Source organism: Ruditapes philippinarum, unplaced genomic scaffold, assembly GCF_026571515.1.
Source record: "Ruditapes philippinarum isolate M1 unplaced genomic scaffold, ASM2657151v2 ctg765_1_1_1_1, whole genome shotgun sequence".
Taxonomy (NCBI): Eukaryota; Metazoa; Mollusca; class Bivalvia; order Venerida; family Veneridae; genus Ruditapes; species Ruditapes philippinarum.
The window spans coordinates 33,904-56,715 of record NW_026853673.1 but is presented as its reverse complement, the minus strand read 5'-3'; the positions used below and the strand labels follow the sequence as shown (position 1 = coordinate 56,715).

At 29.7% G+C, this 22,812-nt stretch overlaps 1 protein-coding gene across 5 annotated transcripts; it reads right to left on the bottom strand.

Moving 5' to 3' along the window:
• Nucleotides 1–324: 324 nt before the first annotated feature.
• LOC132737493 (arf-GAP with Rho-GAP domain, ANK repeat and PH domain-containing protein 2-like) lies at nt 325–22,498 on the bottom strand. Of its 5 annotated transcripts, XM_060724785.1 has the most exons (30): nt 21,866–22,324; nt 21,152–21,192; nt 19,480–20,375; nt 18,981–19,024; nt 18,474–18,552; nt 17,922–17,981; nt 16,560–16,610; nt 16,161–16,233; nt 15,878–15,933; nt 15,247–15,300; nt 14,605–14,688; nt 13,778–13,887; nt 13,374–13,458; nt 13,008–13,068; nt 12,571–12,624; nt 11,912–12,000; nt 10,159–10,338; nt 9,716–9,784; nt 9,029–9,062; nt 8,445–8,485; nt 8,190–8,217; nt 5,958–5,998; nt 5,574–5,649; nt 4,182–4,243; nt 3,513–3,577; nt 3,091–3,193; nt 2,643–2,777; nt 2,230–2,305; nt 1,676–1,742; nt 325–1,112 (listed from the first exon to the last, which is right to left on the bottom strand). In XM_060724785.1, the coding sequence occupies exons 3-30, from the start codon at nt 20,359–20,361 to the stop codon at nt 1,022–1,024; spliced, it is 2,850 nt and encodes a 949-aa protein (XP_060580768.1). In that variant the 5' UTR covers nt 20,362–20,375; nt 21,152–21,192; nt 21,866–22,324; the 3' UTR covers nt 325–1,021. The 5 variants fall into 5 exon arrangements, with proteins under 5 accessions (XP_060580768.1, XP_060580767.1, XP_060580769.1 ...); XM_060724784.1 differs by lacking the exon at nt 21,152–21,192 and having other exon boundaries at nt 21,866–22,325; XM_060724786.1 differs by lacking the exon at nt 19,480–20,375 and having other exon boundaries at nt 21,866–22,311.
• Between the last annotated feature and the right edge of the window lie 314 nt (nt 22,499–22,812).

Below are 22,812 nucleotides of genomic sequence, written 5' to 3'. Positions count from 1 at the left end.
TGAAGACCGCATTTGATCGTCTTCGACATGTAAAGCTTATAAGATTTACTTTAAAATGCTGTGCTATGTTACTTTTTTATTATTTTAATAGATATATAGATATTAAAAGTTTAATAGAAAAAGATAATGTTTTACCCAAGGAATACGTGATCAGGTTCGCTATCAAATTTAAATTGAAATAAATAAATGCAATTACTTATTTTTTATTAAACATATTAAATAGAATCTTAAAATCTATAAAGAAACTGAACTTAAATGATATTTTGTTTTTTATGAATTCCAAAGGGAACCCATGAACGAAACAGCGGTTTGATAACCCACATTAAACCATAAGTATAATGTGTATGTATTTAACAACGATATATGGCGTAATATTTATATTAAAAAAAATCCCCATACAATTTACTATCAAGTATATTTCATTTGAAACAATTAATGCAATTAATATTTATAAGTAAGACACTTTTATCAGAAGTGGATTCTTTAAGAGTCTATAATAACGAAACTAGACCTTTAAATGTTGTTTTTGTTTTTATAATCGTCCACATGCTAAGTGATTGAATCCGCCCACTTAGGTCAACACTCGCCGGGTTTGTAATCCAGCATAAAACAAACATAATTTTCTACATATTCTGTCCATGGCGCAAAGTAAAAAATAAATTAGCCATATAACGAACAATCTGCCTAGAGCACACTAGTTCTCTCTTTCGTTATCTATAATGGCAAGAAACGTTCGATTCATTTAAAGTAATCTTCATGAGTATAAAAGTACGTATGAATACACGTGATTATTTAAAAATAGTTTCAATCAGTTGTCTCATAATACTATTTATGTTTTATAGGAGTTTTAAGAATATTATTTAAGTCATTTGACTAATTTACATTGACATATAACTGTTTCTTTGTTATTTGTGTCAGCCTTAGCCGAGTTGAGTTTTATCAGATTGTCTACATCTAAGAAGAAATGAAAACATAGTTTTGAACGTTTCTTCTATATTCACATTTCATGTAACCGACTGTGTCATAAATGGTCTGATATTGCCGTTTCTAACAAGCACAACAATTTTTTGGTTTCTTTGAGAGCCATTCCTTGAAAATAAGCCACGACGTGCCTAAAAATAGTTGAAAAATAGTAAAATTGAATGCAATAACGAAAATGATGAAATATAATTTTATTTTGAATTAAACCTGTGTCAAATGATATTATTTTAGTTCATCTTTTTATGTTTGTTCTATCATAACATATATGTCTATATGTCATTAAGAATTTTAAGAAATATTGATATAGACAATAACTTTTGTCTTAAAACTAGCAGTACATTAATTTGCATGTAGATATCAAAGTGCGAAATGGATTCGAGGATTACTTGCTTATAGTATGTAATAAATTTCGGATTTACATACGTGTTTTTATAAATATCGTGTCAACAGTTGTACTTCAATGTAATATTTAATTTATTTCAGATCCTCTAAAAATTCATGTCAAATATGATAACAAATTTTAAAAGCTCTTGGCATGCTATCTAATATACTTACACAATTCATAATGTGCTGATGAGACCGAGTTGTACACGCGACGGACTATTAATCAAAGGATTGCTATACACCCGGATTTAAACTCCATATAAATCATTGAAAGATAACAATGTTAATGTAAATTAATGTAAAATATTACCCTTCAGCTGATATTAGCTCTATGGATTGGTTAGTATCAAGTTGTCTTATTACATCTTCAGTCTTTTCTGTATAATGATTGAAGGCAAAATAATTATTAACAATAAATCATTCTTGTAATATGATCATTGTCATGATTATTTATCAGTGGCTTCCGTATGAACGAGTTATTTGATATTTTCCGTAAATCAAATTGAAGAAACACAAAGCTATCATAAGTATTTGAGAAATATGAATACCCAGTGTGCACTATATTTATGCAGGTTCTTTTTATTATTTAAAATCATTACAATTACAACCAACAAGAGCAAAGAAATGAAAGCAAATAAAGATCAATTAAAGTTTTTCAAAAAACTTAGCATTACTGATGCATCACAGTAACGTTATACACGTCACAGTGACGTTATACACGTCAAATATTTAAATTGATCTGAAAATATTTCATACTTTTATTATAATGATTCTTATTTGGATCATATACAAGCATATACAAATAAATGGACAACATTTATCATGAAGTACTATCAAGAACAGGCATGACCCATGCATAATTACCTGAATGCTTTCCTACATTGAACAGCAGACATTTCATTTGACTTGATATTGTTATAGTTTGAACAGTTGAGTCGTCCTGTAAAAATACATGTGTATGTAAAATGATAACTAAATGGGCACCACATAGTCTTATTTAATAAATATTTCATTTAAATCAAAGGAATGATTGTCACATGGGTGGTTCAAACTTAACAAGAGGCAAACAAAAAACTTTTTATGTAGTCTTTGAGCAAGAATTCTTTAATGTATTGCTTAGTAGTTGGTTCGAGAGTGTGTCTGTCAGTTTAAAACAGCTTACACAATCGAAATAAATGTATAAACAATACTTATTTATTGTAATGCTGAATTTAAAAAATCCACAACTCTCCTCGGCGAATGATTTGATTACGAAACTGATTAACTAAACTGCTTACTCTGTGTCGTATATGTAAGGCATGTGCGTCAAGGACAAGCCATACTTTTGCCCAAAATGTCAACTGTTTTTTAAAGTAGAAGTATCCAGCAATTAAGGTTCGCTCCAGTCCCTCGCTTTCATACGGACATATGACCTGGATCAAAATTACAAACATTTTGTAAGAACAGAATTTACTTAGCAACGCTAGCGCTTATCAACAACTGTTCATAGAATTAGTGCAGATACATGTCTTTAACATGCAAGACAATGATGGATATCGGCTCTAAAAAGAGTGCAGCTATCAGTCGAAACATCATCTTTGCTGATTTCCTCGTTATAATAGTTATTTCGAGTAACATCAGATATGAGGTGCAAGAGAATACAGTTACATTTACAAATTTCCAATTTGTTCCTTATTTCATATGATTATATCTAAGTGAAAATTCAATAACAATATTTTGGCAAACCTGAATAACAACGTTCAGCCATTTTCCAAACATTGTTTCATCTGGAGCAGCAAAACGATATGTCCGATTCTTCGTTTGCAAGTCGATGTCAAAACTGTACTTTCTACAAAAAAATAAATATTTCAAGCTATCAAATAATATAGCACATACCAAACAATCCATTTTAAATATTTTTATTATAAAAGTAAATCGTTCAAACAATCAACGAAAATTGTTTGACTATAGTACATATATCTCATATATAATGAAACGTGAAATTCGTGAATCAATTTGTATTACTTTTCTGTATTTGAAGCAAAAGAAACGCTTTTTGGCATTTAATGTGAAATAACGATTTTGTTATAGTCGACTTATTTCTATCTATATGTTTGTATGATATGTTGCAGCTTTATTCTGCTTTATTCATTAAGTTGTTTGCCTACCTCTGTCCTGTAACTATGGATACACTCGTTGCATCAGCTAAGTTCACAGATCCCCGATCTGATCCCTATCATGTGAAATTATGAATAGAAAAAGAATGACATTTCAAAAGAATATGGTCCTTAGAATATTCTACTAACAAAAACAGAAAAAAAACTAAAAACAAACAAACAAAAATCAAGACAACGAAAAAGAAAGATAATAAAAATGATAAAATTATACCAAATTGTACTTCACACTGATTACATTTAGGAAAGGAAAAATTTCTCACATTATCCCACTTAATCTGTGTAATGGACTATTTGGAACTACCAATTGATAATTGAGGGTGCTAAATGTCCCAAGCTTAATCGGAACACTGTTTTGAAACCATCTTACGCATAGTAAACAATATTAATTTACTAGTAAATCACTTTTCTTTCACACCCCCCTGCCCCCCGAAAAAAGTGTTTGAGTTTGTCTGATACTTATCTGGTAGCATACTAAAAGCCTTAAAGACTTGTTACAAAAACTAACAGAATCAATTACATATATTTTGCTTTATTTTCTGTATCACATTGTATACAATAAGAGCTTATAATTATGAGGTATTTGAACTCAAAGATAAGAATGGGAAGAAGTGTTAAATATATACCAGAGATTGTTCAATACTTAAGATATGTTAGCAATACCTCTTTGTCACTGAAGTATGTTAGGCTGCCATAATGTAGAACACACCATCTTTTCTTGTAAGCTGTAAATTATTAGTAAACATATTGTATTCAATACTCCATCTAATAGTTGAACTTTAAATTGTTCAAAACGTTATTTCTTTCGCGCTTTTACAACTTTTAATCGCGTAGTTATGCTTTGATTCCTGCATTTTGTTATGCGTTACTACGCATTTTGTTTTTCGTTATAACTCTTTTTTTCCATTACTTAAACGTCCTTTTTCACGTTTAATGCCTTGAATAGCGTCATTACGCCTTACAGTAACATGCCATAAGGAATGGTTATAACGGCGGTCATGTAAACAGTGATATCAAAATTTAAAAACGGCAGTAACTAAATCAACATTTGCAGTAAATCATTTACAATTTTTGCCTTAATACTTTTTAAGGTGTCTGTTTAAAGAAATCACTTGTAAAATTCTTCTTGTGATGCTTTTATACAGATTCTGAATGTGCTCAGGTGAAATGCTGGTCTAAATGTCTTGAAAATGTTTGAAAAGATCACACTAAGGATAAATAAATGTCAGTCTTTTTTGTGAATTTCAGTTTTTGTAAACAACCAAATGTTTTAAATGATATTCAGATCTGGTGTACTTCTCCTGTTCTTCTCCAAAAGTCTTTCTAAAACACGGTAACCCCTCCCTGTCAGTAATGCAAGTCTGCCACTTCTTGATTAATTTTCCACAGAACCGGGTGATTTAAGTTCTTTTTGAAAGTTTTAAATACCTTATATCCAATGTCTCACATATTTTATTTGGTTTAAATCATTTTAATTGCAGATCTACAATAACAGTCTTCTTATCAGGTGGCAAGACTTGAACTTTTCTATCCCTTACTTGTTTACACGGAATAATAATACACAGTCATTGATGACATAATAAATGACATCACACCTAGAAGTATGTCTGGGCTATTAAACTATATGGTATTTACGTCAACATTGATAGACAGCATTAGCCTGGGATTCAGGCGTTGATATTTTTGCTTATTCATAACATACGCGCTATTTCATACATCGTTCCTGTTTTTGATTATTTTGATTTTCCGAACAGAAGCACATAAAAAATCGACAGACTGGAACCAAAGTTAAGACAACATATAATCTAAGGGAAGCTAATCATACAGATATGCTCATTAAAATCCTGTATGACCGCAATTTATCAATACTTATGGAATGTTACTTAAGTTCACGTTATTATCCCTTTTCATTATTTTATCTAATGACCATACTCTACGGCTTTCGTACAGACAAAATTGACCATTACAAATTTTTTATTTTTACAAGTTTGATTTCTTCCCATAACGTTGATAAATGTCATCGGGTTGTTATTTTTAAATATAGAAGGCACTTACATTTGAGGTTAGGTCCTGTCTTGTATAAATAGCCGTCTCGGTAGATTGCTGTTTTCTTCGATAGATCGGAGAATGACTGAAACAACACATTGATGAATTTCATTAGTTCTATAATATCAACTTTATTAAACATGTACATGTTATATCGATTGTGAATATAAAATAAATACAAATCGTAAAACTTTTCTTTTTCATTTGAAAATAATACCTAACTATGAAACTTGTCTTTTTCCTTTAGAGATAATACTTATTTATAAAACTTTTCTCTGTCAGTTTAGGATAATACTTAATTATAAAACGTTTTTATTTCAACTTACCTGAATATTAATATTACAATGGAAAAACTAGTTTAAATAAGGTTTCGGTATTCCATTTATCACATACCTTTTCATTTGCACTGTCCACATATACAACTGTGGCTACATCTAAATGAAAAATACATATGTACAATTTCTTATAAAAAATCGTTATACACTGCAGTTAATGACAATGACCATAACAAAATTTATTTGCAGCCCATAATAATGCAAAATATAATACACAACGTATTAACAGAGGATAGTAAGTGCATAACAATTCACATATTAACCATTTAATACAACACATTATTATTAATATTGTTATTTATAGATATATTGTTACAACATTGATCATATTATATATTTTTCAGATATTGGTATCTTTTATCATATGCATAATACAAAAAAAAACAGCGACAGATTTAATAAGATATTCATTTGTTGTTGACATAATTATGTTAAACTTATTCAAGTTTGGTTGCATGTAATATTTCTTTGGCAGGTAATTATTGCGTAAATCATCATAACAGTCACATATAAGTAAGAAATGATATTGATTTTCCACACTGTTTTTATCGCAGTTCGTTCATTTCTTGGGGTATGTGTATATCTTCCCCTTTCTACTTCAATATCCAGACTGCCAATTCAAAGTGTATACAAATCGATGTTTTTTTCAAATCCAAAACATTTAAATAATGCTCAAAAGAAAAACCATTTTTAAACAATTTGTAACTTTTATCGTCAACATTCATATTCCGCTCTTGAAGGCTTGTATTTTCACTCTATTTACAAAAACATTTGAAAATACATTTTCATTTTGTACACCTTGTTTAAGCCACACAAAACCAAATCCGTATCTTTCTAAACAGTTTTTCACTGATGATCCCAATTGACAGAACCATTTGAGACATCATTCAGCATCATTATATAACATTTTTTTACAATTCTTTGTAAAGCATCTTTATTATTTTCAAACAATATCTTATAGCTCTTTGGTAAGTCTTAACATATAATAGATACCAAGCGCAGTCACCTAAAACAGCACAATTTGATGGTTTTTGTTTTGCGCACATAAACCGTTTACAAGCATAATATTGTACCCGTTCAAGTTTATAAAATTTATTTAGACCCCAAATTTCAGATCCATATGATAGTTGAGAAAAAATATCATTAACAAAAATTTTAAAGAGACAGTAACTGGCCATGATGATACAATGAATTTACAAATAGTTATCAATACACGCTTTGCTTTTTCGTGGGCCATAGAATTCAGAATTTTTGTGTCAGTATTAAACCTACGTTACAAAACTTTTTAACAACTTCTAATCTTGTGTTTCTATAAAACCACTTTTTATGTCTTGATTTTAATTTTCGTTTTTGCTTCGTTTACCTTGACCTTATAATCAGTACAAAAGTTTGATAAAACGTATAATTGTTTTTGTAGACCAACTACAGTGTTGGACATTAAATCTACATCATCAGCAAATATTAACATATATAAATGAAGCATATTAGGATGAAGCTGTATGCCTTGTACATTACTCTTAGGCAATAATTGTTCCAGTTCATCAATAAAAAAACAAAACAAAGTCGGACTTGCCAAAAAGCCCTGCTTCAAACCCCCACAGTACTGTTAACAACCAGTTCTTGAGCCATTACAGCGTATACATGCCTTCACACCTTCATACATACTCAGGAGTGATTTTGATAGATACCTTTCTGTTTTAATATATCCCACAAATGCTGTCTATTAATAGCGTCAAAACACTTTTCGAAATCGACAAAAGCAAATTACAGTTATCTATCAGCCTTAAAACCTGACTGATTTTCAGAAATTGTCTTAAACATTTGTGCAAAGAAATTGAGTCTGTTGAAAAGGATACAACAATATATTTTGCTTATAACATTTTGAAATAATGAAACGTTGATTTAACCATAATGTAATATAAAAAAGAGGTACCATTTTAACACATTGTATACTTATTAGACGTGTACAGATATTTCAATACATAATCAGTTAAAACTAGCATAAGCGATTCATCTATGAAATGCATTAAGTTTGTTGGAATATTTTACTTCTCTTGCATTTTGTTGTTACTTTCTGACTTCTAAGACATATCTAAAAATCTGATGTATTTTATATATCCTGGTCCTTCACTTAGAGCAACGACAAGAACACCACGAATTAAAAGAATAAGAAGGAAAATACACCTTCTTAGCTATAAAGGTATTACGGATTGAAATATTCTCATGTTTAAGATACTATTATATTATGTCGGTTAAGTCTATGATAAGGTGTTAGACAAAATTGTCTTACCGGTGTTTTTATTCTGTTCTAAGAACTCCTGAAAAAAATGGAAAAGTACATTATCATAAATGAAATTATAAAAATTTATAATTCTTTAAAAATGTGCCTTTCTATGATTATTATTTAAATGCTTTTTTTTAAAACTGTTTTTCTTAGAAATATTATTTATTTATATTTTTCAAATTCTGAGTGTTGAGTACTTTTATCTTTTGTAAATATTATCATGTATATCTTTTTCATCAAATACAAAAAGGTTTGTCTCACCTTTAAAACTGGATTATTTGTTTCGTTTGCCACCTCAAGAACTAAATGAAGGAAAAAATAATAACGCATAAGCTGCTAGAACAAAAAAGATTAGCTTTAAACATTAATTTAGTAAATTACCAGGCAAACTTATAATGTTACAATCTTTCCATGCAGTCTGGCAAGGTTCCATACTGTTGCTAGCTCAATTTTGTATTTTAATACTGAAAACCGTTAAATTGAATTGGATTGTCCAAAATAAAAAATGACAAGTTCATTGCACAAGATCAGCTGGTGTAGGATTAAGAAATACACAGGTAAGTGCCTGGAAATATACAGCTTGAAAATATTACAGATATTTTCATGTGTGTGAAATTATTTAAAAAAAAACACCAAAGTTTATTAACTTTTCTGTGTACAGTTTTTATTTGATACAATTGTCTTATTTATGTTAGACTTTTGGAATTTGCATTGCAGCGTAACTATGTAAATGTATGTCATGACATATTGATTCCATCATTCTAGTTATTACTTATTTAGTTTTCAAAATCGATATCTGTGTTGAATATGTTAATGTAGGTATAGTGCAATATAAGAAAACTTACTAGATTTACTCTGGCCAGGGCATATCGAATTCATCTATAATAAAGAAAGTTATACATGGAGCATGAGATAGTTGCCGCTCTTTAACTTACGGCATTTCACTTTTAAAATTATATACTCAGATTTCTAGAAATACAATCTTGAAACGTTATCAAAATATGTAACAATATGTACATTTCTTACTGCAAAAGGCGGATATGATAATATAACATCTGTAACAGTTGATAAGTTACTGTTACTCTACATAGTGTGCTGTATCAAAAAGTATTGTTTAATTTATAGGCATTTAAAAGCATTTCATTGTAATAGTATTGTTACACTGTCAAAAATTAAAAGAAATGAAAAAAAGTTAAACATTATCACAAATCACATGTATAAGAGTTATTTATCTCAGTTAATATTCGTTATAATTGTACTATCATGTTAAAAAATAACACACTTTTACTAGGTTTAAATGAACTTACCAAATTGCAATAAGAGCAAAACTTGCTTAAAGATAAACTATGCTCATCATTGAGTAAAATATTTCAATCACAGAAATTGCTTGCAATCTATGAAATTCTCACTGGTAAATATGGTTAATTTGAATAAAAAGTATGAGAAACTACATTCTCTATTACGGGACCAGTAAAGTTGGTGCCCTCTTTAAAAAACCTGCCAGCTTTATAAATGACACTATATATACATACATCAGCACCGGAGAACAGTGCCACCATTGTTGCTATGATATTTTCAGCTGCTACCGCCGAATAAAGTGCCTAGAGAATTAAAAATACACATATAAAATGTAAATGTGTTTGTACTATGTTCTTAGACTTTTTCAAACCGGTCTGCTGTTTTAAATAACATATCAAAGATTCCATTTGGATCTAGAATATTTAACATTATCTTTTCTGAAGACTTCAGAGGGGAACTTTACCTAAAAATATGTATCTAGAAAAAACATAAAACATATTTTGAAACACTTTAAAATTACCTAGAACGATAAATTCTTTCAGCATGTTTCGCATAACATAAATGCTTAATATGACAGCACAATTATTTCATTTTTTGGTATTTCAATAACTATAAAATATTGTTCTACTTTGTGATTCAATATGTTCATGTTTCACTCAATAAATAATTTTCTTACCATATTCAATTCCTCTTTACTATCGACAAGCATAATATCGGCGAATGTCTTTTTCAAATATTTTTCTTCGACATATCTCTGCCTAATTATTGAAGGAGTTTCTTCATTAACAATCCAAGAGTCTTCAACTTTCTTACACCAAAATAGGTTACTGTTCTTGTTTCCGATAGTTTCTAATACCTTGAAAGAAAGTTACTTCGTAAAACTATCTTAAGTTCTTTTTCTTTTTTTCTTAAAGTAACATTATGCCCATCCAGGGGTAAATAGTGTGTGAAAATGTGAACGTCAAGCAACAATGTTTACATTTTAACATAATTCCTTTTATGTGTGTTATTCACTTCGCATGAACGATAAATAACTCGATTGGCCCAAGAAAATATTGGAATTTACACTGTTACGTTCAAATAATAAAAAAGATGTGAAGCAGTTTTTTTTTGTATTTCAGACTTATATTTTATCCTAATAATTTTCCAAAATCAACTGTTGGTCAATCACCATTATAACAGTCAATACTTTTTGAAATATACTAGTATACTACTCAACTTTTGCTATTTATACTATGTTTGAGTGTTGATATGTTTTGGGATAATTTTATTAACGCCTTACAAAATGTTTAAAATGTTGATTGACTGTTTTATCATTTCAGCTTAAGGACGAGTTTAACTCTATCAATGCGTTTTACACTGGTTTTGTGAATAGAGAGGAGGATGACCCCCTCTTTGAATATTTCAGCTCCCTATTAGGTTTCTGATCATTCTTACAGGTATGGCTGTCCATTCTTAGATCAACATGGCTTCAAGCTCCCGGATGGTTTTTGATTGCAGCTGATGGACTGAAATTCTAACCTGCAGCTCATTCTAAATGTGGTCTATTTGATTTAAGTCAGGTAAGCAAGGTGGCCAGTCCATGCGCTCAATAGTCTCCCTCTCTAGGTAGTCTTGACATCTCTGGCCCCACGGAGGCGAGCATTATCGTTCATTAAAATGAACTGATCGCCAACTGCTCTAGCATACAACCTAACCTGGTTGTCTAAGATGTCGTCTATGAATAGCTGCTCTGTCAATGTGCCTCTATTTAGCACAACACGGTCGGTTAGTCCATCCTAGCAAATGCCTCTTAATACTATAACTCCGTAGCAGTCATGCTCAACAATATTTGCAGTCTGAAACCGTTCATCTTGTCTTCTCCAGACTTTAGCACGCCTATCTGTGAAGTCTAAGCAGAACCTGGACTCCTCAGTGAACAGAATGTGTCTCCAGTGTTGCACGGTCCACCATGTATGCTCCATGGTTCATTCCAAATGGGTCTGGCGATGTCGACGCGTTAAGGGGATACATGTTCAAGGTCTATTTAACCGCAAATTACCTTCATGTAGCCTTCTCCGTACCGTCTGTGCTGAAACACGGACCCTAGCAGCATTAGCAATATCATTTCGAAGATAAGTTGCTGTTGAAAACCTTGCAAGGCGTGTCTAAACGACCAAAAACTGATCATGCGCTGGTGTTGTGACCCTTTGCTGACCTCCAGCATGCCTCCTGGTACAGGTATTAACGTCTGCTCATTTGCAGTAGCATAGTAACAAAATTCCGTGTAAAGTATTTTTTCAATTATCAAACTAAACCAAGGACAGATCTTGTTCTATAAATAGCATAGCTCATTAAGGCCAATTTACAGCCAAAGAACCTTTACCTGTTCCAATATAACCTAAGAAAATAATCATAATAAAATATTTGATTATTATTTGTAAACCTACTTTTAATATATTCTCGTTTTCTTTAGATAAATTATCCATTCGAAGTGACTTCACTTTGGATCTTTTTACACCAAGGCTTCTGTGTGGACCTACAAAAAGGAACCGGATTAATATAAATAAAATAAGCTAAAATAAATTGTCATATTTTGTTAGAAAATTTTAATTGTCATAATATTTGTAAATTTGATGTGTCAGGTACAACTAAAGCAGTAAATAGGTTTAAAATCTGAACACGTTTTTTTTAAAAACAAGTTTAAGTTAATAAGGTTGTATTCATACTTCATTAATTAAACAAGATACTTTATTTAATATAAATCATTCCTGAATTTTCTGTAAATTTTTATTAGCAATGATATGTCAACCTATGGGCATTTAAGTGACTATAGGAACAATATGTAACACCAGATATTCTTTGACGCTTTTCGTTTCGTCTCTTTTATGTGGCTACGAAATTCTCAAAATATTAAAAGTGCTTAAACAGCAATGCTAAGAACTTCTATATTACCTAGATATCTATGAGTTAGGAAGTCCGCAATAAAAACACACCAAAAAACAACACCATCAAAATAAATGATAAAACAACAACAACACCCTCCTTTAAAAATACAACAACAACAAAACAAACAAACAAAACAGACTTAGTAAGAGAAGAGGTATACCTGCACACTTCGTACATATCACAATTCCTAGGTTGACTGACGCCCATTCTGGGTCTGAAATCATTCATTTACTTATTACGTATAAACTGTGATGCATTAGTGACATTTAAGAGGTATCAGAATGATGAAATATCATTTGAAGCAATAACTAATTTAATTTGAAAAAAAATGTATCAATTGCAGCCAATTTAAAAGCGCGACAGTATTAGTGGGCGGCGATAAATCTTTATTTGAAAAAATAAACACAAAAACACACAACAGTACTCTGTCTTTGATACTTTTATGTATGGAAAAGATATAAAGTTTCTTTTCAGATTATGTGTTAAAACTGCATTATACCGGTTAAAAATAAGTTAAATACATGATACCATATTTATGGTAACCACTTAAGCTAAAAAAAGTCGTCCAAATAAATAAATATAAACATTTACATTTACCTGGAGCATAACAGTCTGCACAAATTCTGTTATCATTGTTCTGCCAAACTTTTAGAATAACCTGATATTTATAAATTATTTGTGACTAGAAAATAAGACATTTTTATCAAAAGAAAGCAATTGCTTTCTTTATATCAAGAACAATCATCCGTAAAATAAAATATCAACACATTTATTTGAACATGGATATTAATCAATAAAAAATGAACTAAAATAATAAAATTATTTATAATAAATCAATTGCTTTAATATCAATATATTTTCGTTGTTTTTTTTATGTGTAAACAAGTTACATTTGCATAAACAGTACAACCTTGTTCAGACGTGCTTTCAAGAAGAGCAAATTTAAATCATGTTAGCGCTTACTTTGTCGTCACCGAGAGCTCTTAATTTGGCTGCCTCAAGGCAGGTCTTCCATTCTTGTGTATCATTCTCTTGCTCAAAAGTCAGTCTTAATAAAACAGAACAGAACACAATATAGTTTTTTTTCTATGATAAGCAATAAAATGTCAAATGGCTAAAGGTTAAATCTAATGTTGCTAGAACTTGTTGCCCAATCAATTTGCTTTTTGTTATATACTTATCATTTGTATTATATTTTACATGTATATGTTGAAATAAAATACGAATATGTTTTAACTTAAAAATTTGAGAAATTTAAACAAGGTCAATTTTCACTTTATATAAGGATATTCATATATAAAACATTAAGATAAATTTATTTTTAAGCTGAATAAATATTTAAACATGAATGAAAGATTTTCACGCACATAAATTTTTGGTCAGGGGGACTGTCTAACTGTAGTGATGTTTTTCTGATTTCTTTGACCGAAGTCATATCCATAGATAGTTCATGAATAGGGCAGTCTACCGAGTAATCCTGGAATATTCAAATATGCATAGGAACACTTCTGGATTCATATAAGCTTAATCTACACGATTACGTTCATTCAAATAGAAAAAAGATAGAAAATAATTAAAACACAGAAGGAAAATAAAAGTGAAATGTGACATTGTCAATTGAACGTACATTCATTTGGTACTTTGCTTAATTTAGAAATAAAGGAGAATATATTTTCAAAATAAGTAAAGCTTAAATTGTATAAAACTATATCTCTGTAATTGTTTTGTTTGAATTTTTGAAAAAAAAGAGGATAATTTCGATATGACTGAATGAAAAAAAAAACAATATGTCGGTATGTTTACTTTTTTGCAAATGGCGCATGCATAAAATCCTTACTAAAACAGTATAAACTCGACTAAAACAGCAGCATAATATTTTGTTCCGCAATATTTTATCTTGTTTAAACTCGACTAAAACAGCAGCATAATATTTGGTCCGCAATATTTTATCATGTTTTCGTACATTTTAATGCATGCATGTTAAAAAACTTTAATTGTGAAATTAATGGTCAATTAATTATGAAAACAAACTCTGTTAAAATATTTCATCTGATAAAGCTTTATACCCTTTACGATTTTATATAAATGTACACTCAAACAAAATATAAAAAATGTGAATTTATGTGCGCCACTCAGTTGATCATTTATGAAAACAATGTCGAAATGGGAGATAACTTCTGCACATGTAGCAAACCTCGATGTTGTGGTAGTATCGGAGTATTTTCCCTTTGACAGCTACATAATACCGTGTCTTGTTATTGTCAAACTTCACAGGGCCCTGTTTAAAAAAGATAATGTTCAGTATTCTGTTAAATTTACAACCCATTTCTGAAATCTGATTTATTTTTGTGTCTGTCTACGGGTATTTATGATATAACAATATCCGTAAAGGGGATATAAAGTTAAAATTATATTTTTGTTTCAATGACCAATATAATAATTGATGAAGATCATTATCTTTTGGCGAGAGACGAATACTATTACATTTGCAAGTTGATGCATTCGTGTTGACAAAGTATAAGCATCTAGATAATAAAGATATCATTCTCGGATACCGTCTCAATCACTTACTCCGTAGGTTTCACAATCAATGCCAATTTATCTTGCCTGGGTAAGGCACATTTGCCAACCCGAAATTATCTATTTTAAGCAAGTGAATGAAAACATTATTTGAATTTGAATAGTAAATGTAAGAGTTATGTCTCTGTTTTATATAATCTATAAAATGACTAAGAGATTTTTCATATGTATAAGAGATCAAATGTTTCCTTTGTTTCTGATTGAAGCAAACATTGCGAAACATGATCGTGCAAGAATTTAAAAATGATTTACTCACAGAAATATCTGGCGAATTCATTTCACCTCCATATGGTATGTCAGTCTTGTTTCCCTTAAATCATTATCAGAGAAAAAATTACAGTTATGCCTTAAAATGAATATTATGCAATGGTCGACCTAAAATAAGATTAATTTGTATACTTCTTATATCATAGTTAAAAGTATACTTGATAATTTTATCTTTATACACGGAACATATTTTATTTGATACAATAATGACTGTAATGTAAATAATACTCAGATCATAAGAAAAGAGTCCTTAATCCCTACCCAACTTTCCTCGTCCCTTCTGATTCCCCCTTTATGTTTGCACGTTAAATCAGGGTTCGTACGTTATCTTGTTAATTTGTTCAAATTTGTTTATTCCTTATAGCATTATATTTTTTGAATGTACTCTTCCTCTCCTTTAAGTTGTGTTAACAAGTTTTTATCGTTGCCTAGACGAGTGTCATTCTGATCATGTGCTGCCGAGATCATTGGAAGCTGTTCCATGAACGTCACCCTTCTCTATTTATCTTATCTTTCATACTATAAGTTTAGGTTATGTGATTTTTCTTTAAAACATTTGTATTTTGTGTACAAAACCAACGCATATTTCGAGTAGTTTTACAAAAACATATACATATTACCTTTTGGTAATCAATAATCGCCAGCATCAAGGTACTTTGCCACTTTTGACAATTCTCTGTAAACAAAACAAAAACAAATGGAATGATATGGTATAATTGATTGATAATAAAAAAGGCTTAATAGTGAAAAATACAAAAATGCACTCATAAAAAACAAAACACAAAAGTACCCAACAAACAAAAACGAACCACACTAACAAACAAAGTAAAGGTGGGTAATCAGCTATATAATGTATAGAGGTATCATTTCCACCAAAAGGCACAATTATATAAACATGCTAACCGAGGTTGTCTGTTCCAAATAGAAACGTTCGTTGTTTGCATTCCAATGTGAACTGATACTGCCTACCTGAATTCTGAAGAATAAATTATTTAGAAAATCATATATTAAGTCATCCAAAACCAGTGTTATATTTAAAAAACAAATGTTTCTATAGAAAGAAATACACGGTTAGTTACGAAATACTTTCGGAAATATGAATCAATTCCATGTAAATCTTGTTTATATATGAATTTTAGTAAAGTGATGAGAAAGCGTTTTTTTCTAATGCAAAGTAATTAATGTCAATTCAGTTAAGTAACAAGCTCACATAGCTTCCCATGAGTAATGTTTGATAACACTGTTTTTTTCTGTAAAATATTTTAACCTAGAAATAATTTATTCATAATAACATGTTTTTACCGAAAAGAGGTCTGAAACATTTACGGGTGTAATACTGGTTGGTCTGTTGTTCTGTAAGATAAAATATAAAATTCATTACCTTCATTTTGCCTAAGAAACGAATACTCCTTTAGAAAGAGCAAACATGAGCATTATTAAGTGAAGATACTGGCTTAAGAGCACTTCAGATGTTTGTTACATACAAAGAGTAACGCTAATTTTGACACAATTTGTCATAAACGAAGCGAAATGTAAACGGAGCATAATTGCATATTCATACAAAATACTTTATCACTTTAACTGTACTGAGTGTCAAAAAGCAAACAGAGGGAAAAGATTCTTTGAATAATGTCAAATGAGTAACTTTGGTGTTTTTTTAAACTATAGAAGAACACCAAATTGAAAAGGCTTTTGAGAAATAAATATAAAACATTTCTAATTCAGAAATATTATATAGTATTGAATTAAAAAGAAATAATAGTAAAACATATTTTGTACTTTTTGACAATATTTTTTGACTAATAAAAACACATGACTGATAAGTGTGTGTGTACGAATAAAGGTTTGTTATAATTATTTTGATACTTGTTATGGTAAATGCGTGCGTTCATTACACACTAGCCAAGTAAAGCTATTTAGAAGACAATTATTATTTTACGTCTTATATTTACTTCATGTATACACCATGTATACACCATGTGTTACATGGAAAGCAAAACAAAACATCTTCAATATTTGAATTCTATAAAGTGTTTGTGTGTTATCACGACTATGTACATTGATTTTAAAAGATTAGAAAACTTATAGTAATTCTTAAGTTCCGTATCAGGATATAGCGTATATTTATCTTGTTAAATATGCAGATCCTAAGATTGTTTGAATCAATGAACACTGTGTTAAAGCCATCCTGGCAACCGAGAGTAAAACAGACTATTAATAGGTTTCTAACATAGAAAAAAAGTAAATATTCATTTCAATCTGTTCTCATAGTGGATCATGGAAAAGGGTAAGTATTTGTATAAATTTAAATTAGTATTTAAAAAATATATCGATATTCAGTTTCAACACGGGGTATATACGTATATAAAGTCAATGATAGTGTGATAACAGCGTTGCATTTGGATCGACTTATGTAAGTTAGTTAAAAGTACGAGTATATTCGCTTGCTAATAAAGACAGAAATTTGTATGATAAGACACTGTAAAACAATAACGCATTTGACTGTAATAAAACCAGGAAGTTCACAAGATTACAAGAGAAAAAGATATATGAACATACTATCATATAAAATCTTAAGATAATTGTTAAGAAAGGCAATGACTTACTTCCTAGTTTCAGATACACACAATACAAGGAAGATTTATTAGATTTTAAACAACTTACATTTACCGGGGATACAGATTTCATCAAAGCCACCGGAATTATTCTGAGAGATACACTGCTCTACAAAGCAATACATTATAAAATAAGAACACACAATTATGCTAACAGTAATTCATAACTTTATTTTTTACGACATTTATTTAGGAGTACAACGTAAAATGTACAAATTCAAAATTGATTAAAAAACTACTAAATCATACAAAACATACATTTAAAAACAAAATAAAAAGAACTGTAAATTTATATATCATGTTTTATTGAAAGTCCAACGGAATTCTCCTGAAAGTATAAAATACACGTGAAAAAATGTTACATAGTGTCATTGTTAAACCAGCCAATCAAATTGGACGCTAGGTAAATGCATACGTTATCTTATACTAATCAAAATACCCATTATAAGTTCCTGTAACTGGATACTTACGCTTATGTATATATATCCGCCAAAGACCATTTAGATTATCTTTATTATTAAATGGTTTGTTTAAAGTAATTGTTAAATTATCTTGCCAAGCTTTTCAACAATGATATTAAATATCTGGAGAGATAATTTACCTTTTTATCTCTGTAGTACCTGAGTGATTTTGCATCAAGAACAAACCAACGTTTTTTCCAGCCTTGATTTCGATCTACCCTGTAAGCCAAGATACTCGAATAAATAATTATTACATTGTAAAAGATAAGTTCCTTGTCCCCTTGAATTTAACTAGTTACATTCTTTCTATTCTATGTCGTTTCCACCGAGCTAAGAGACAGAGGCAAATTACTAACTACTTAATACACAAATGAACGCTGAAGAAATCATATGAAAAAAAGAAAAGGATAAAGCAATTAAGAATTAAGCAATTATTTAACAATTATACGAAAAAGAAAATATTTTCGTACCATAATTGCAATATCATATACGTAATGAACATGAAATGGTCCTGTATGTAGACAATCCAAACGCGCAGTATATGACATATAACAATAAAAACATGTTATTAAATACAACAGTCTTTGAAAGAATTACAATATATTGTACTATTTCAGTATTCTTGCTGTTTCTTTCAACTCACTTACCCTCCTTGCTTTTGAAGAAATCCCTCTTTTTGTATCATCTTAGTCTAAAAAGCAAGTAGATTACAATAAATACAACAACAGAAAGGCAAACAAACGAAAATATTGGGAAACCACCACGTAAATTAAGATAGTCCGCAATAAACCTGAGTAAGGTATTTCAATAATTCAAGATTTTATACATTCGATAAAATGTATTTCCTTATTAAAAGTCGTCAAATAATTTGATGAAGTATATGCGTCATTATAACTATTCATAACGATAATTTAATGAATCTATAATCTAAATTCCTTAACGCTTAACATTATAATTCCGGTGAAATATTTAAGATGTAGAATTTGTGGTATAATACGAATAAAAATATTCTTTTTATGTGAATATTACAATTTAAAAAATCAAAGATGTAAGTTTTTGTTTTACCTTTAATTGTCAGAAATATTATGTTAAATATAAAATGAATAATAAGCTTGTGTTAGCACAGGTTAAATCCAAAAAGCTTACATTAAGTGTGGTGGTAGCTGTAATAGGTTTGTAAGTGCTTTGTTTGGGTCTACATATTTGGGTATGGTCGTCCACTTTTACATGCAATCTTAAAAAGTCATCAACATTTTCATTACGCTTACTAAAGCCATTCATGTCTAAATAAATCGACTCCTCCTCATTTTTCGAAGAATAATTTTGCAGGTCTTGTTTAGTTTTGGTAATCAACTTTTTAGAAGTATCTACTCTTCCATTATATTTTAGAGCATCGACATTACCGTGGTCTTTATGTCCATTATCTTTCTGAAACAAATTATCTGGCTTTGCATGATTATATAACTCCATTTCTGAATCAGTATTTATTTTGATTTGAGGTCCGAATGTCTTCTCATTTCCTAAATGTTTGTTTCCTTTTGTATCATTTACTAAATGCATGTCACTATCTCTACATTTTTCAAAGACTGCCTTATCATCTGCAACAATGTTATCATTTATTTCATTATTATGATAAGCAGATTCTAACGTTTTGCTTGTGTTATGGCAATATAATTTCTGGTAATCATTCACATCTACAGGACCATTTGCAGAAAGATTCTGTGAGCAAACTATTTCCATAGTTTCATACTTCGAAATGTTGGTCTTTGGGTCGTCTTTTTGTCTTGGATGCGTCTTTCTAGCTAAGACTAATGAATCATTTATTTCTCTGAAGTCAAATACATTTTCAGCTTGATCGTTTGAATAATTTTCCGCTTTAGAGTAAGCTTTACTTTCCAGTTCACTGGTTTCGTCGTCACTAACTTTGGCACACGTGCTATTACTGACTTTCGTTTCAGTTTCATTGATAAAAACTTCTTTGTCATAAAAAACTGCATGTCCTTGTTCAGCTCTCAATTCGTGTTTCATTTCATGTTGCAGATCTTATTGAAATTATATATGATTGAAAAAATGTTTTCTTAAAACTACTCAAATAATGATGATACAGCATATGGTTACACGCCTTATAAAAGTTTTGAGCAATTATCTATCTTATATCCCAGTTGGCAATTAAACTGATTTAGATAAAATGATCTATAATTTGTGAAGTAAAACAATGGCCAAACTTTTTTTCAAGATTTTGTTAAATATATTGCTGGTAAGAATACAAAACAAACACTTTTTGATAAAACTCTTTTCAATTTTTAGACTTAGATTAAATTTGACATTATTAGAAGAAGACGCTAACTGGGTATATAAATAGTGGTACATTTTATTACTTATAATAGGCACATGCAAATATAAAACTGCTTGCTATTAATTATAAACACAATCAAAGCATTGACAAACTTCATTTACATGATTTTTGTCTCTCTTGAATGAAACAGGAAGGTAATTAAATATTTTCCGTTAAATGACAAGATATTAACAAATTAATAAAAAGAAGAATCCTTCAGATTTACAGGAAGTAATATTTGTAATAGTGGCATACTAAATAATTTGATAGTGCAAAAATTGTCTCCAAAAGATTTGTTTCTGAATTTGAGAAGTTTAAAAGATTTATATCTTCCTTTTTCACATAAAAATTATCTCTTAAATGTGTGATATAATATAATTACAAACTTAGATAAGAGAAATTTAAAATAGGTGCAATGGAAGTGAAGTGAATATATCGCAGATTACAGTTGGTAAAAAATACAAAACACAATAAAACAGTTACTGGTGTTGTTATATCCATTGTTTCATCATCCAAACCGTTCTCTGCAAAAGTCAACTAGTATGAGTTGTTATGATAAAGGAATAAATCTGATAGAATACATCCGAACATTACATTCTTTTTACTATTATCTTCATAAAAAGAGTTAAGAATTTCATAAACATACCTACTTTTTCGGTTAAAATATGCTACTTGTGTTTGTAAACTATTGCTATTTATCTACAGGGTATACACGTACTTGTACACCGTATTACACAAAAGGAAGACAAAAACAAACCCCTTTAGGACGTTTCTCAAGTATTCTTGATTATCTATTATATCATTTAATAATTATCTATCTGGAGTCTGAACATTCAACGTGTTTTTATACCGCCCCCGCCCCAACTTTGATATGCGAACTATTTTTATTTAACAAATGATTGTTAAATATAACATTCCTTAAAAATAAAAACTATTGAAGCAAACTTTTACAACGTGTAGTTAACCTGTTCACGTCTGCTTCATGTACTATTACATTTATTTTAATATAAGATAAAGGGTCAATTAGTAAATAGACATATAAATTTTAAACTGTAACAGCACAAAAAGTAACCATCAAACCTAATTGTCACTTATTGCATAACCTACTAACACTTGTTCGTTGAACGGTGACGAATTAATAGAAATTAAAATATTTGTAAAAAAAATCAAGATCATTTCTAATTGAAAGCAAATTACCCAGTTCAAGACTATCTAACACGGGCTTGGGTCTCTCTTCCGCTTTTGATTTAGGCCTTACTCGTATTTCCACACCATTTTCCATTGTCTCTATTGTTTCCATTTAATAAGTCTTGGTCAACGGTTTCACCCACTCCTCATATAGGTGTGAAACAACTTTAAACCCACTCCAGGAACATCCACCGAACTGTTTGTCAAGTTTAAAATTATATACCTCTCAAAGAAAAGCTTTTTGTTTTATCCTCCGAGACACATGAAAAACCAAGTATCCCACAAATTTCAATTTAAAATATCATCACACGTTATTGACACAATTTTTTAAAAACATAATTTACACTTATAAAATCTTAAAAACTGTAAGGTTCAGTACGGTTCAGTATATGTAAACGCAGTATCATCGGTTTATTTTGTATTTATAAATAGAAAGTACATAGTCTTATTTATCGCCATACAGAGCGATAATATAACGACCCGAATGATAACATACCTGTGGTATTCTCAAATAACTTCCGTAATGTTTTCATAAAATGTCGTCTGCATATTTTGTATCATATTTCATATCATTATAAATCATTGTTACTATGTTTTATGCTAAAAGAGAAACAAAAACAATACAACAAAATACAACAACAACAACGACGTCAATAATAATAATATTCATAAAACAAAAATCAATAAATCAATCCACTGATTACAACAATTTGTTTATTTATCATACCGGCCGATAACCTTTTATCACTCATATATTGATCAAACAAACTACCGATGATGATCGTATTTACATGTACAAGTAATTTGGCGGATATAAAAAACCCTTTTAAAAACGTGTTAGCTTTGTATCTAGTTATATCATGAAATTTTTAATTATGTATATCAAATCAAATTTGCACCAAATATAATCATCTTGTTCTAGTGATTATATTGTTATATTCATTAAATAAAAAACA